The sequence below is a fragment of the Serinus canaria genome, chromosome 14, assembly GCF_022539315.1.
Source record: "Serinus canaria isolate serCan28SL12 chromosome 14, serCan2020, whole genome shotgun sequence".
NCBI classification, from domain to species: domain Eukaryota; kingdom Metazoa; phylum Chordata; class Aves; order Passeriformes; family Fringillidae; genus Serinus; species Serinus canaria.
Window position 1 is genome coordinate 7,629,170 of NC_066328.1, and position 15,259 is coordinate 7,644,428.

The following is a 15,259-nucleotide window of genomic DNA, read 5'->3' on the forward strand; positions in this document are numbered from 1 at the left end:
AAAGACAATTCAGAATCCAAATACACATAACAATTTGATCCACTGCTTCATGGAAGAACACAGGTCTAGCACTGAACTTGAGAAAATCAAATGAAAAATTCAGGGATGGCTCTTCAGCCCAGCAGCTGAAGGTGACAGAGGTGTGAGCACAGAGCACACAGAGATTCCCTTGCCTGATCCAGTGGTCAGCTGCCACTGCTGCAGAGCTGCAGAGGACTTAGATGGATTTGATTGAGATTTATTTGCAAACACATGTCCTCCCCTCCTGGCAGCAGTCCTGAGACACTCACAAATCAGCCAAGGAGGAGCTGCCAGCACTGCCAGTCACACGGAGGACATGAGCTCACTGCTGAGGCTTCAGATGCAATTGCAGCCTCTCTGCAGTTCCACATCAAATACAGGCTGCTGGGAGAAATAAAAGGTATTTCACCCCGTAAAGCTAACTGGGTCAAATCAAGATAAAGGCAAAATTTCACAGTGTGAAATTGACAACTTGCGGTCCCTACAACTTCACAAAGTTCAGGTTCTGCTCCTCTCTTTCCCCCTTCACTGCACCATTTATCTAACAATAAAGATTTTTAAGGACCTGACTCTAGAGATTTATTTATACAAGACTCCTCTCGGTACCACTGGATATATTTAACATTTATGCATTTTGTTAAAATGAGAATAGAAAAAAATAGATGTTATTTTTTATGTGCCCCTGCAAGTTTGGCTTTTAAAATAAATTACCATTTCAAAACATGTAAATACCTCAGCTAAAAAAGAGTTCTGGGAATCAGTAATCTACTATCAACTTTATTTTTAGCTTTGCCTGACTTAGAGTTCCATGCTGTTTGGGAAAAAACCCCAGAAGTTCCTTCTCCTCCCATATACCCAGTGTTACACTGTACAATTTATAGCAACTCCAGATGGAAAAAACTTGCCCTTGTTTGTTTGCTGGAATGAAGATAAATATAGTCCCCATTTCTGGAGAATTAAAAACAACTATCCCTCTAAATCACTTCAATTTTTCTACTAGAATTTCTTTTTCCTTACTTATCTGAAAGTTGCAGCTTCTTTTTAAAAAGAATGATTTAAATGTTTAGTTTGAACGCTCTCAAAATACCACACAGAATAAAATTGAAAAATTTTATTCAGAAACACAGGAAAAACACACAAAGATATAAATGTAAAAATTATAACTTATTATATAAAAAATTATTGGATAAACTCAGTATATTCAGGTGCAATTCTAGACACAGGATTCACTAATGTGAGTCCCTATACAATCCTTCTATCAGCACTGGGGAAAGAGAGCTTTACTAACATTTTTAAATTGACAGTAAGTATGACCTTGTCATCCTGTCCCATGAGTAGATGTTACAAGCTAAAATGGTCCCACTGGATTTATTGGAGAAATGTATGAAATGAAGAATGTCCTAAATTAAATCTGACAGACCTTGAAATGAGAAATCAGAAAATGAAAGATATCATCTCTTTATACTTTGTAAAATAAGAGGCTCTTCGATGCTTGTGCCAGCCATCCTTCCTGGTTCTGGAATTCTGTCTGAAAATCAAACACAGACAAAAATATTCTCATCTATCTGGAGCTCCAAGGTCTGTTATCTTCTACTGTTACCAACTTTGATGCACAATATCATCATAGGGAATTTAGGAAATTTTATAGATTAATGTTTCCATGCAGCTGTAGGAGATAAAAGCTTTATATTACTGAGAGTAGATTTCAGACAACTTCCAACTCAGCTGTAGCAAATGAGGTAAAGAAACACCCTATTTCACACCTTTTATCCCCAGTCTGCTGGGATACTCATACATCTAATTAAACACGATAGATAAATTCTAAAGTGAAAAGCAAGCTAGATGTTAAATAAGAGACTTGGCAGGTTGAGTTTATGAATGGACTTGATTACCTGAATATGCAGCCTACTGAAAACAGTAGGATAATTAGTATTTTAAACCCACTGCCTTTAGGTCTCTACTAACATACTCCTCAAAAACATGCAGAAAGTAATTTCAGAATATATTGCTTAAAGGTTCAAGGCCTTAAAAATTTAAGGTTTTTTGCTTAGTTCTAAAAAAGCAATGTACTGTTGTGTCTTATGATTGATACTGAGTTCTGTAACTAACAGTAACCAATTAAATCTCCATGTGAAATTATATTGGAGTCAACAGGGCTGGGTGACCCTGCAGAGTCAGCAGAAACAGAAGTTACTTTAAAAACAATTCTCCTATACACTCAGTTTGTTTTAAAAATGGAAAAATTTCTGATGGGAGTAACAATGGAATGCTTTCTAACAAAAAGCTAATTTATAGTAGTTTTGGTATGGAAATTTTGTTTCTTCAGCCCCCTCTTCTGGCAAAAGAAAACATCATTGTCTCAATTAATTAACTGTTAAAAAACTGTTAGTACTTTCTCACCCTTTTTAGATGTCAGTGCAATCTCAGGCTTCATGCTTTTGAAATTTTTGGATACAAACCTAACAGTTCATAGTATTAACAGGAGAGTAATAAATTTGCACAGTAAAAAATGAAGCAATATGCCCAGCAGTCTCTTTGAAGGAAAAAGCTGGGCCAGTGAACCTTTTCATTCTCTAGCTTAGGTGGTATTCATTGTAACCAGTCCTAAAGCAGACCAGAAAAGGCAAGAAAGATTTAGCAGTGTTTACTGTAGAGCAATGAACTTTTGGCTTAAGCTTTTGTGGCAAATGGGATATGAATTATATTCTCAGAAAAGGTTTATGTCCATGTAAAGAAATGACAGCTAAAGAGTTAAGAACTTTCTATAGAAATTAGGTTAGATCAGATAAGAAACAGAGATATGCCCACTATTTAATATATTTTATTGAGAATTTAGGTTAAAATATTGTGTTGAGTTCCCAGTACAGAGAGACTGTCTCTAGCTGACCCTTTTCAGATTTGTAATAATATAAGGGAGTACAATTTGGCCAGCTGAGCTTTTAGGGTAAAGCCATTTGGTGTCAGATGAAAGCACTGCTTGCACAGAGGAGGTACACAGTGTCCAGCTGCATGGTTATGCTATTATAAACATATCCATAGTCTAGGAAATCTGGTCACAGATAAAAGTTCTGCAAAAATAACACTGCACACACCTTTTTGATTTCTCTCAGCAAGTGGTTTGCCAAGGTTCTGCTTTGGATAATTCAGCAAGGACACTTTAGGAAGGATATTCTGGGTACTTTCTTCTTTACCACCATGTAAGAAATGAGAGAGAATTCCATACAGGAGAGGTCTGCTTAAGGGAGAAATTCAAAAGTAGTCTGTAAAGTCTGTGAAATACTGAGCATTAAAAATACACCCTTCCCTCCTTCACCCTTCTTAGATCTTAATATTTACTTCTACAATTTGTGCATATGTCTTTAATGACTTAAAACCCATCCAAGTACCATTACATAAATAAGCACAGACCTAAGGTCCCCGTGAGCACCAACACTGCCCTAAAAAGCTCACACTAAGAGACACTCTCCACTGAACTTCAGCTCCCCTGGCAGGTGAAGAACTGGAGTGTGTTCAGATCCACATTCTCACCCATGGATCAGAAGATCCACACACTAACAGATCAGACTTTGGTGGGCCAGTCCATCATGGCACATCTCAAACTTGGCTCTTCCTAAGCACTTGCAGGTTCAGACAGCACAAGCTACAGAGAATGCTCAACGTGTCTGAACCTGCCTCAGCCTCAGGTCATTAATGCAGTTTTATTGCAGCACTCTGATTTTATATCTAATCTCACAGTAAACTTTCTATTGCTCCACACAGCAACTCACAGATATGCAAAGAGCAGATATGCTTTCTGTAGACTGTACTGGTAAGAGAGCTGTGTATTGGAGCACAAGGGCACTCTCTGGAGAATGCCACAGTGTTGGCAGAATGCAGTGTTAGTTTGGAGTATGTCTGAACACGGCCCCACATTTGGTATCCTGAAGCTGAATCCAGCATATAGAACATGCGTGGGATCAGCAACATTTTAACTGGTGAGAACGTCTATATGTGATTTAAAATTACACTAAAGAGAAAAATATACTGGCATACAGAATATACTGTGCATTCCAAAATTCCTCCTTACACTGATTTTCCACTTGCATCTTCAACTATATTCAGCTCTTTGGCAAGAAATTGCCTATCCAAGGGCACTTCGGGCTGGCCGGATTCTGGAAAACAAAATCCCTGAATTTTATGACCAGTAAGAAAAATGTCACCAATTAAGAAGAACATGAGAGCACACACCTCCCTTTTAGACTATCACTAACAGTGTACCGCAATTCAGGGAACTCACTTAAGTATTAGTGATTCACACAGGTATAATTTACAATAGCACATTACAGCTTTTATCTTCACTCTTAAAGAATCTTAGAAAAATACTGAAGAAGTTTTACAGTATAAAGATAAATTCATCAGGCAAACAACTCTTTCTCTAAACTACTTCTCTCAGGCATGCCAAGGATTTGCAGGCTGTTATCAAGTTTTCTTGCCCTTGCATCGACTACTGTGTCAAACAATTTACCTCAAGGGTAAAGGAGAAGAGAGTAAGTTTTCTTGAAAACTAATGGAGTGATTTGGCTTAATGCGGCAAGTAGAGAGCTTTGGAGAGGTTGTGTGTACCCTGTAAATTCCCAAGGGAAGACAAGGTTATGCAGCTTATCACACTTACTGATTCCATAACATCAATGGAATTATTCAACCAGTCACTGATTACTATTGCAGCAATGACACAAATTCACGGCCAGTACCTGCCGTCAGAACAGATGCTGAGTATTTATACTTGTTGTACTCCAGGTATTCCCGAATGAGCTCATTGATCAGGAGATTCTCCCGGGACAGCGTCGGCCGCGGCTCGCTCTGGTCGTCCAGGGCATTGAACACTTCAGCTCTGATCCTCGCTTTGATTTGGGCAAGAGCTCCTCTTTTTTCCAGTGTGTCCTTTAACACTACCACCATAAAAAGGCGCGTTAATTTAAAGCCAAACACATTCCAGGAGCAGCAGCATTAATTAGCCCCGATACAAACAGAGTTCTGCCGTGTGCCAGTGCGACAGCGATAACAGCGATAAGGTATCGGCACCTGCACACGTGCCAGCACCCACCAGGCCAGGCACGTCCCAGATAAAATTAGGCCTTCAGAAAAGTCACAAATACAATTTTTTTTTTTTTTTAGTCGCAAGCATACGTTCTGGCAATTTCATAAATAGGATGTTACTGCACCAAGAAGCGTTTAATACTGAAGTATACTGAAATACAGCCCACGGTACATGACGGGGGCAGCGCCAAGGGACGGGGGTCCCCAGCAGCGCCCGCAGCAGCTCTGAGACCCATCCGGGTGGCCGCGGAAGGCCGATCCGCGCTCCTGCCCTCCCAGCGGCCCGAAACACCCCCGATCCCGGCCGCAGCCCCGGCCCCGACCTGCTTTGAGCTCCGCCACCGTCGCCATGGCCGGGACCCGGATGGCGCCGTGCGCACTGCGCAGGCGCGGGGCCGGGCGGCGGGAGCGCCCTGAGGGGACAGCGCGGGGCCGAGAGATCCCTGAGGGGCCGGGCGGGAGCTGCGCTGTCCACTCAGGGAGAGGAGCCCGGGGGGATCCCTCTGTTGCCAGCGGCCCGCGGGCCGGGTCGTGCCGGGATAGAATAAGCAGCATTAGCAGCGCCTCCGCTCTGCCCGTGGAGCTGCCGCTCGGTGTCCTGCTGTCCAGCCCCGTCAGCTGGGCGGAGTGTCAGGGGTGCCACGCTTTCCTCCTTCTGTAATTTCAGAGGTTGACAAAAATCGGGGAAGGAAGCAGGGAAAATGAGCGAGAATTTCTTCCATGTGTGCCGCGGGAGAGTTTTGCGCCGAGTCCCTGACAGATGTACTGTTGATTAAAATGACTGACCGAAGCTGAGCTTCTAATGAAAAGGACTTGCCAAAATGTAACTGTATACGGGGTGTTTTGCAAGCCTGAGGATCCCTGGCGTGTCTGGAGGCTTGTGTGTGTGCTCCGTGTTGCTGGGATGAGTCAAGAGTGTTTATTCTGTCAATGCATGAAGTATTTCCCAAAGGAAATGCAGCCGGTGTGGGTGAACAAACTGGATTTGCTATTGTCTGCTGGGGCTTGAAGGAAAATGTGAGTTGTTTTAGGCTTTACTGCCTAAGACAAGACTTAAGTGGGAGGGTTGAGGAGTTTGTTAGGATTGTTTTGTGTTGTTTCTTTTTTATGTTTCCTCTCAAAGCAAATATTTATATGACAGTCTTCCAAAGCCTCTCTGGTAAGGGTCAATAAATAAAATTTAGGAAAATCAGAAGTGGTGGTGAAGTCAGTGTGTTTCCTTAGCCCAGCAGACACTGACAGTGAGTCAGAGCAGTGCTTGCCCTCTGGCCACCCTGAGCCTGCTGCCCGGATCCCCAGGGGGACTCTGCGGATGAACAGCTGCTTATGTTTAATGTTACAGCATTTTCACAGTCTAAACATGTTTCTCTGCATCCTTCCAAACTTCTCCATTACCTTGTGAGTCACTTTTCCATCACACCTGATTTCCCATTGATAAGTTGTTGCAGTTGTTTTCCACACTGCTTCAGTTTCGTGTCCTGCTTCAATTTGTGCTTGCAGGGGAATCTCCTTTTTAGACGAGATTTTAGTTTCTATTCTTGTATTAATCTGTTTTTTAAAAGATGCTGTTACAACAATGCTTTGTGAAATCCATGTTCAGTGACTTTCTGGTACTCTGAGATTTGGTTCTGTATTTCTGCAAGTTTGGCCTCATGTCAGCCGTAGTTTTTCTCCTCCACAAAAATAATTTTGAATCTATTACTTTTTTCTTCTGAACTTTTTGGCTTCCTCTCACATTAATTATTTACTCTGTATTTTGACTGTGTTTTGGTTTACAAGGAAATAGAATAAATTGGAAGAGAACTAGTTTGAGGTGGAAATCCAAGAATAATTTTTTGAGGAGAAACATCATTGACTTGAAGCATGACGATTGTGACATTGGGACAGTCTGGGGCTGAAAGAGAAATATTTGCAATGTGAAACTTAAATTTGGTTAGTCTTTTAGCTTACAGTAAACATATGTGGGTAAAAAATGTATCTTTCTAGACACTCCTCACTTCATGCTTATTTACTGTCTTTTGCATATAAAAATAAAGGGAATCATACTTGAACATTTAGCTGTTGTCTTGCAATACTATAAGGATTTTAACATGATATGAATTAGGGTATGGATTAAACTGACAAACTCGTAGGACTTCTGACACCCAACGTGTGTGATCTTTCTGAGATGACTCTGCTCCATCCATCAGTGCAGACGGGAGCTGGGCGGGCTGGACTCAGCTGCTGCTCTTTGACCTGACACCCTGAGAATGTGGATCCAGGGGGACAGACCAGAAATATTGCAGTCAGATGGACAATCTGGCCACCACCAGTGCAGCTCTGAAACTGCAGCTTGGAAAGGGCAGTGAATAAAGAAGCAATCTGTGATATATTTTTGTGTGTGCGATGCCAGCTTTTAAGTTACACATTAAACAAAGCAAGACCTGTCTCTTTGTCTGGATGGACAAGAGCATTTTAAATTGATGTTTGTGTGATTAAAGATTTCAGATGTTACTCTAGAGTACTATGTAACCACCCTGCTATTTCCTGCAGCATGTGATGCCATTCCCACATATGTACCACCACACTCTAGCTGGTCTATTCTGGTACAGTAGTCAGGCGAGCTGACTGCGGATTTAACTGGGGCATTTTAAATAGGATGTGAAGACACCGTGCGACACAACCCAATGCAACCACAGGGCTGTGCAGTCAGCTCAACTACTACGTATTTTGATGCAAACCGGGTTGTGGATGAAGTTGCTTTGGTTCTGTTCATGTAAGTCAACTTGAACTAGTTAAGGGCATTGAAACCAGTACAACTGGTTCACGCTGTGAAGTGAGCTATTTGAAAGTGAGCTTAGGCTTTCCCTGGGGCATTCCCCTAGGACCTGCCTTGGCTCAGTCCCGCGGGGCCCGGGTGCCAGCGGGGCACCTCTCCCCGGGGAACACGTGGGGATTCTGTTCCCAAGGGCCGGAGCAGCGCCTCGGAGAGGGAGATGCCGTCATGCCCACCGTTGGCTCCGGTCCAGCCCGGCGGGCAGGTGCGGTGCGGACGCGAGGCGCAGGGCCCTGGAGGCTGCTGGGGCAGCAGACCCGGGCAGACGGGCGCGCCCGCGATGCTCCGGGGACAACGATTCCACCCCGGCTACGGTGCCGGGGGCGCGGGGAATTTCTGCGGGGAACAAAGACACGCGTCGGGCTCCGGCCGAGGCTCCTGGGCCCGCCGTCCGCCCTGATGCGGAGGCGTTGGTGGCCCCGCGGGACTCGCCCAGGCCGGTGTTGCGGGCGCACCCGCGGTGCCCGCACGCGTGCGGACCGCCCGCCCCCGGCGCCGAGACGGGGCTGCGCAGAGCGGGCGGCGGCGGCGGCCCGGGCTCGGCATCCCCGTGACGCGGAGCCAATCAGGGCTCCGAGCTGATTGGCTCCGCTACCGCCGGGCCCCGCCCGCCGCCGCTCAGGCCGGAGAGCCGTGGACGGGAAAGCTCAGCCGCGGGAGCCCGCGGTCGCCTCGCCGCACTCCATGGGGATCGAGAGCTTCTGCAGCGCGGACGCTTCCGAGCCCTTCTGGGTGAGCAGCGGGATGGGGCCGCGGCGGCTCGGCTCAGCGGCGGCTGCCGGCGTCGGCATGGAGGGATGGTGGGGAGCCGGGTGGGGCTTGGGTGGTGACGGAGCCCGAGGGGTTGCGCCCGGTAGCGGGGGAGCGGGAGCCTGCGGTGCAGGCGCTCTCCGGCAGAGCGCGGGGGCTGCGGTGCGCCCCGGCCGTGCGGGGCGTGAGCACCGGCGCGGAGCGGCCGCGGGCCGGCGGGGCCGGGCCGTGCCGGCGGATCGTGGGCTCCGCCTGAGCGCGGTGTCCCCACGGCCGGGTCGCGGAGCGGGCGCGCCTCGTGTGCGGGGCTTCCGGCTGGGAGATGCTTGGAGGGGGAACTGGCGAGGGGGTGCCTACCCGGCGCTGGGAACGAGCTCCGAGCGGCCGGGGCAGTCTCTGCCCACGCGTTTGGCTGCGTTACTGGGGGCCGTGCGGGTAACAACAATAACGGTGTCTGACGGCTGCCGGCACACGAGAGCGGCTGAAGGAGGCCACGGACCAGCGCTTTCGGCAGCCTTATCGCACCTTTGTACAGCAGTATTTTGGCTCTTCCTTAGCGAAGAGCGGTGGGCACAGGTGCTGTGCGTGACCTGAGCTGTGCCCAGGTGAGCGGTGTGGGGACGCTGCGATGGGGTCTCGCTCAGCTGAGACCCCTGAACGCGGTTCCTGTGCCGGGACACGCGGCTCCTGGAGCAGCGAGGCACCGGGGAGAGCAGCACCGGAGGGAAAATTCATCTCAGGAGCAAACTGGTTGTATGTAGAAGGAGGTTGTGTGGAAGAAGGGAAGAGCTGGAAGTTAGGAAAATAAATTTGGAGTAGAGCTACTGAAGTCAACATAGGAAGAGAACTACTTGTGTATTCATCAGATGTTTGCCAAATAGTTTTGAGCTAATGAGCTGCCTTACTAGTGAAAAAATAGAATCAGATGTCTCAATAAATACCATTGTACTATTTATCTCATGAACCATTAGGATATTACTGAGTAAATATTTTTAAAATCATCAAGACAAAGACAATTATTTTTTTCCAGCTGATCAAAAGTGACTCTGCTAACTTGCTTTTATATTGCTTATACTAATATCTCTTTTCTGCTGTTTCTCAGGTTTTTCAGAACTGACTTAATTATGAGTTTTCATTATACATATTTTTTTTCTTCTTCCCTAGAATGAGACTTTTCATTTGAAGGGCTTAGAAGAATACATGTTTCAATTCTGAATACATGTTTCAGAATGAGTTTATGGAGAAACTGGCTTGAGAGAGCATAGGATTGTGAAAAAGAGCTGCCAGCTCATTCTTTGAGCTGTGGAATTGTCACATCAGGTAGGCACAAGAGAAGTTGTGCCTTCCTTCCAACATAGGAAGTTGGAAGCAACCAGTTTATATAGGATTTTTGGCAGCAGATTCTTTTATTAGGAGAACTGTTCTCCTAATAAAAGGAGCCAGCCATTTCTGGTATTTTTGTAAAAACTACTCCATTCATTTTTTCCACTAGTTGCATTGATTCACAGCTTTTGGGATTTGTCATCTTTCTCCAAATCACATGGAGTCTGCCTTTTATTTCTTCCAGCTCAAGATCCTGTGGGTGTGGTTGTTTGATTTCTGGGCTCTTCTGATCCTGCACAAGAATAATTGTGCGTTTGAGTGAGGGTTAGATATGCCTGGAAAAATCTTCTTCATGCTGATCTTGTCTTCATAAGCAACACTCTGTTTCCTCTTTGTTGCATCATTCCCAGTAGGGGAGAGTAGAAATGCCAGTTTGGGTGCCTTTGGGTACTCTGGCTGCTGCTTTTTCTGACATTTCCATTATTGCTGCTATTCAAAGCTGAATTTGTAGTGGATTTTCAGAAATTGTCTATGTATATGCAGAGTTTACTGGGCTTTTAGGTATGTCCTGTGGTTGGGCTGCTGTTCTTCCTGGCTTCTGGACTGCATTCTTGTGCTTCTGGAGCTGGGTGATAGCTGGATACACAGTGGCACATGTTATTGCATTCTTGTGGTGGCTGCATCAGCTGTGTTGGGTGGTCCTGAAGCCTTGCTAGTGGAGCAGAGGGATTTCTGGCCAACTCGACTTCAGGGAGATGGTGTTTTCTTTGTTTTCTGTCAAAGGTGATCCTAAGTTGTGGGCAGGTCAGTTTTAAATTGTGGGGGAGACTGTGGCTGAAAGGACCTAATGGACCCTTAAAACTGTATGCTAATCTTCTTAGGCTTTGCTGGCCAGGATTTTTCTTGTTTGCATACCCAAGGAATGTTTTTGTTGAAAGTTCTTGTCTGAGAATTAAACAGATGGGTTTTATTTAATACTTTCTCTGAAAGGTCAGGAACCCAAGGAAGACTGCCATCTTCATGATTTTTTTTTTTTCCTTTCACACTGTCTAACCTCTGTGGCCCTACTTATTGCAACACAGCAACACGTTGTCCTGGGAGTCCTGTTGGGAAGGGTGCATACTAACAAAACTACTGCTTAACTCTGATTGCAGTTCTCCTGTTTCTAAGACCTACCTTTTACAACTGTCCCAAAGCCCTCTGAAATTAAGGATTCCCACACTACTCAGTGTGTTAACTCTGCAATCAGATTTTATTGTATAGACTTCTTTTGTAGAACTTTACTGCATCTTGCTTCCTTTAGACTCCCTTTTTGGACAAGTACAGTTAATCCTTGCTTGTTCTGCCATCACTGAGTGTCTTGGAATGAATATTCCATCCATAATATAAAGAAAAGTACAGCTGTGCAAGATGAAGTCACTATTTACTGATAGTTGTTGGTTACAATAAAAGCTTGAAAAACCATAGTGCACTACTTGCATTCCAGTTCAATGAATTTAAGGGCCTGTTCAAGCTGTAAAACTTTGTGACCTGACACACTGAGTGAGCTTTGGCTAGAATATCACTGCTGTCTGAGCACAGCCTACCTTGTTTCAATAGCAGCACACAGAAAGGCAGAGGTGAAGCAGGTTCCAGGTAAGCAGGATAAATGTCACAGCAGATGTAGAACTCACTGTACACTTTGGCCTCCTGACCTGCCTGTCTGGAGATAGCAGCACATGCACAGTTGCTGGTCTCAGTGCATGTGCATTTTGAAGAAATATGCTGTTTTTTCTTTGAATAAAATCTTAGTTTCAGTTTTTTTCAGAGCTTGTAAACTCTGCGGTATCATGTTTAGAGAAGTCTTTTCATGTTTGAAATTGCTAAAGGAAGAGGTTAACAGTTTTTGTGACACTTTGGGATTTCAAAGCTCACAGTGGGGTTTTATGAAAAAAAATGTGTGAAATATGCATCTGAAACTTCTGAGTTTCTTGCTAATACTTAAGGGACTGTGACATAAATGGTTAATATAAATATAAGTTCCTATCGTGTTGTTCACAGGCAGACATTTTGTTTTTTTAAAGTTAATTTTGATAGCAGTTCTTTATTTTGAAACTTAGCAGAATGTTTTTCCACAGTTTTTTAGTTGGGCTTTTCATTGTTGAGAAATGATTGAAAGTGAGTAACTGCAATCATTCCTAGGAGAAAAGCAAGTTTTGAGATTCTGTTTTGTTTTGAAAATCCTGTAATGATTCAAGCTGTAAACCCTGGCCTATTTCTCCCCTGTTTGTTCAGAAGGCTTTTGTGAAGCCTCTTCACTGTTAGTAAAGAAGTGGTGTCCACACACTGCCAGGTTTAGCTCTTTTTGTGTGAAAACAAACTACAGAAGAATGGACTGGGTGAGTAAAGGTGAGGCAGAGCCTCATACACAAAATCTAGGGACCAGCTTGGAGGGATTGGGCTTTGCTTCCTTTGCCATTGTGCTGAGTTCTGGCTGAGGCTTTTGGGCATGTTTGTCTGCCTAAATAAATATATTTTCTTAGTATTAGTCAAAGAGGTTATGTGTTGTATTTGATTGACATTGTTGTAGTGGGAGAGATCCATAATGTAGCTCGATAGAATTTTATTAAGAAAAAAAAAGTATTAATATTCTTTAATGCATTGCAATTATTAACTGACATTTGTGAAGTGATGCTGTGTGACACAAACAGCTGCTGTGCTTATGTTATTTATGAAGACACTGGTAGTTTTACCAAAATAGACTTCTGAAGAAAAAACAGTCTTCTTATGTAAGGAGCAATTTCATGAAGTTCTGAGGCTCATGCTGTCACACATCAGATAGGCAGTAAATTGGCACGTCTCTTGGAACCTGCAGCTCTTTGCACTGAAGATATGTCCTTAGTGCTTTTCAGTGTGTTTGTGGCAATGGGGAGGGACTTGGAGGTGCTCTGGGAGGGTACTGGGTGAGCCTGATAAAAGCTACGAGTTTAGTCTCTGCTAAAGTGTGTGCAGGTCATGAAACTGCCAATATTCACTGACACTGGAAGGTCATGTGTGCACAGCGTCTGGAACAGAGGGGTAGCAGGGTGATAAACAAGGAAGCCTTTACACAAAATGGTGCTTTATTGTGATTAACAGCAGATTGCATGGTTCTCATGCCTTGGCTGTTGTGGTTTTTAGCAATGAAAGCCAGAGGCTTATTTGTCAGTTTTTTTCCATTTATGAACAAGGGTGGTCTAAATGTGCATAGAAAAATTAAACTTAAGTTAGAAACGAAACTGATATCCCTTGATCCAGAATAGATCAATTCAAGGGAAAACCAGGGAAATTAAGCCTGATAATCTGTTGTTGATGGGGAGTTTCTGAACAGATCACCTGCCATTCCACAGCTGGCAATTCAGAATCACTCAGAAAACTTTAAAAAGGGAAAAAAGGTGGCAAAATGCCCGAATAACCTGTGCCATTTCATGCAATCACAATGCAGTTTACATTGAAACACTGTGCTATCCTGGGAGCGAGTGAAGGTCAGCTGGGGTTGGCTGAAGTCACTCTGGGTCACATCTCTAAAAAGCCTACTGCCGGGTACTGACCTTTAGCTTACTTTTAATAGAGTCAGAATTCCTTGCATTACTGTTTTCTCACTCTTTGCACCTGTGCTACCTTCAGATACAGTTTATCCCAGTTTAAGCTGTTACCTTAGTCCCTTGGTAAGATTATTACCCAGGTGTGTTCAAACTTCTCAGGGATCTGAGCTCGAGGTACAGGCTGTTGCATTATTAAGCAGAAGCAGCTGTGTTTGGTGCAAGGAGATGAGAGCTAGAATCTTTTCCTTGTATCCTTTTAGGTAACAGTGATTTCAGTGAAAAACTTTGCGGAGAGGTAAGAACCATCCTTAGGGTCTGAAACTAGAAGTGGTAAATATTTTGTTGTCAAGTGGCCAAATGTTTTGTTGTGGTACTTGCAGATATGGCAGGGTATGAAAATGCAGTGTCTGTAGAGAGAGGCTAAATTTTAATTTTGCAAGTTCTAATATCATCTGTTATATGTTTCTCTGATGCAAAAACAATAGCCATAGTTGGTTGGCTTTTGGCTTCTTAGGTTACAAAGCTCAGCTCTTGTAAATGCCACAGCTGCAGGTGCTCCTTTCTCTGGCAATTTGTTAGCACCTGCTTCTTATTTTAGGCTAAAGGGAATAAAAAAGCAAAATATTATTTTTCTTCCTTGGAATTTAACACAGTTCCAGCTGATGCAGTGCTTTCTATAATAAAGGATCTAAACTTTTTGTAAATATTAGGAAATACTCATGTGTGACTTTTGGGACAAGGAGATACAGACACCAGATTTAAGTTCAGGACCAGTTATTGGGAGGTAGAGGCTTTTCCTTCTCTGTTTAATAAGTCAAATCTGCATTATGTAAGTAATTACTGTTGAGAACTTAAACCATTAAAACCATTTATAACTTGCTAAAACCATTTCTAATAGAAAACATTATGAGAAATTAAGTGCATTTTCTCATCACTAGAAACACTGGTGTTTTCCCCCTGTAAATATTCTTTATATACATGATCAAAAAATTTAGTACCCTTGTTTATTATGTAATTATTATAGTTTGTAACTTTTCCACCTCTTGCTCTAACAATCTTATCTTTGACGACATTAAGATATTTCAAGGATGAAGCTTAGGTTTTGGAATTTGAAGTGAAGGAGAGGCATGGTGTCCTCCCTTTTCCGAGGTCTCAGTCTGCTCATGGTATTTTGGGAAGCTGGGCTAGAAAACCTTTGCAGGGATTCTGGAGTACTTTTCTTGTACAAAGACCTGTTGCTTGTCACTCCTGTGATGTGGGCTGAACAGTGAGCACAGCAGAGCAGATCTGATGCTGGTGAAGGCTGTGCCATGATCATTGTGCTTGTTTAGGCTCCTTTCTAAACATGCCCTTAGACAATGGTGAGCCTCAGGACAGGTTTCATCTGACTCCAAAATGTGAATGGCAGAACAACGATGGCATATCAGGTGTTAGGGACTTTTCAAAAGCAAGGTCAGAGCTCCTTTAAAGCAGCCTTAAAGACAGAGGTCCTGTTCTGCACTTCCCTTACCCGCTCCCTCTTGTGCACTGATGCAGCTCCTCTGAAGATGTAGGCTGAGCCAGATCTGCCAAATCTCCTGTCTGGGGAGAGGCAGGAAATTTGCTGTCCTAGATAGATGCCATGAGGCTTTTAGCCTACACTGAGACAGAGAGTGGTTCAGTCAGCTCATGGTTTTATAGGTGCTACACTGGGAAATTTTTCAATCTTGTC

General features: G+C 44.0%; 2 protein-coding genes across 5 annotated transcripts in view; one reads left to right on the plus strand and one right to left on the minus strand.

Annotated features, from left to right (window-relative positions):
- Positions 1-1,117: 1,117 nt before the first annotated feature.
- On the minus strand, positions 1,118-6,450 carry CEP20 (centrosomal protein 20). Of its 4 annotated transcripts, none has more exons than XM_018915988.3 (5): positions 5,421-6,306; positions 4,752-4,949; positions 4,088-4,172; positions 3,114-3,256; positions 1,118-1,549 (listed from the first exon to the last, which is right to left on the minus strand). In XM_018915988.3, the coding sequence occupies exons 1-5, from the start codon at positions 5,650-5,652 to the stop codon at positions 1,473-1,475; spliced, it is 735 nt and encodes a 244-aa protein (XP_018771533.3). In that variant the 5' UTR covers positions 5,653-6,306; the 3' UTR covers positions 1,118-1,472. The 4 variants fall into 4 exon arrangements, with proteins under 4 accessions (XP_018771533.3, XP_009090155.4, XP_030085792.2 ...); XM_009091907.4 differs by having other exon boundaries at positions 3,114-3,253; positions 5,421-6,289; XM_030229932.2 differs by lacking the exons at positions 1,118-1,549; positions 3,114-3,256 and having other exon boundaries at positions 4,084-4,172; positions 5,421-6,297.
- A 2,027-nt stretch (positions 6,451-8,477) lies between these two features.
- ABCC1 (ATP binding cassette subfamily C member 1) overlaps positions 8,478-15,259 on the plus strand; it is a 47,345-nt gene continuing 40,563 nt past the window's right edge. The window contains exon 1 of the mRNA XM_009091905.4: positions 8,478-8,644. Within this exon, the coding sequence (XP_009090153.1) occupies positions 8,597-8,644 (48 nt within the window). The 5' untranslated portion in view covers positions 8,478-8,596. The remainder of the gene's footprint in view (positions 8,645-15,259) is intronic.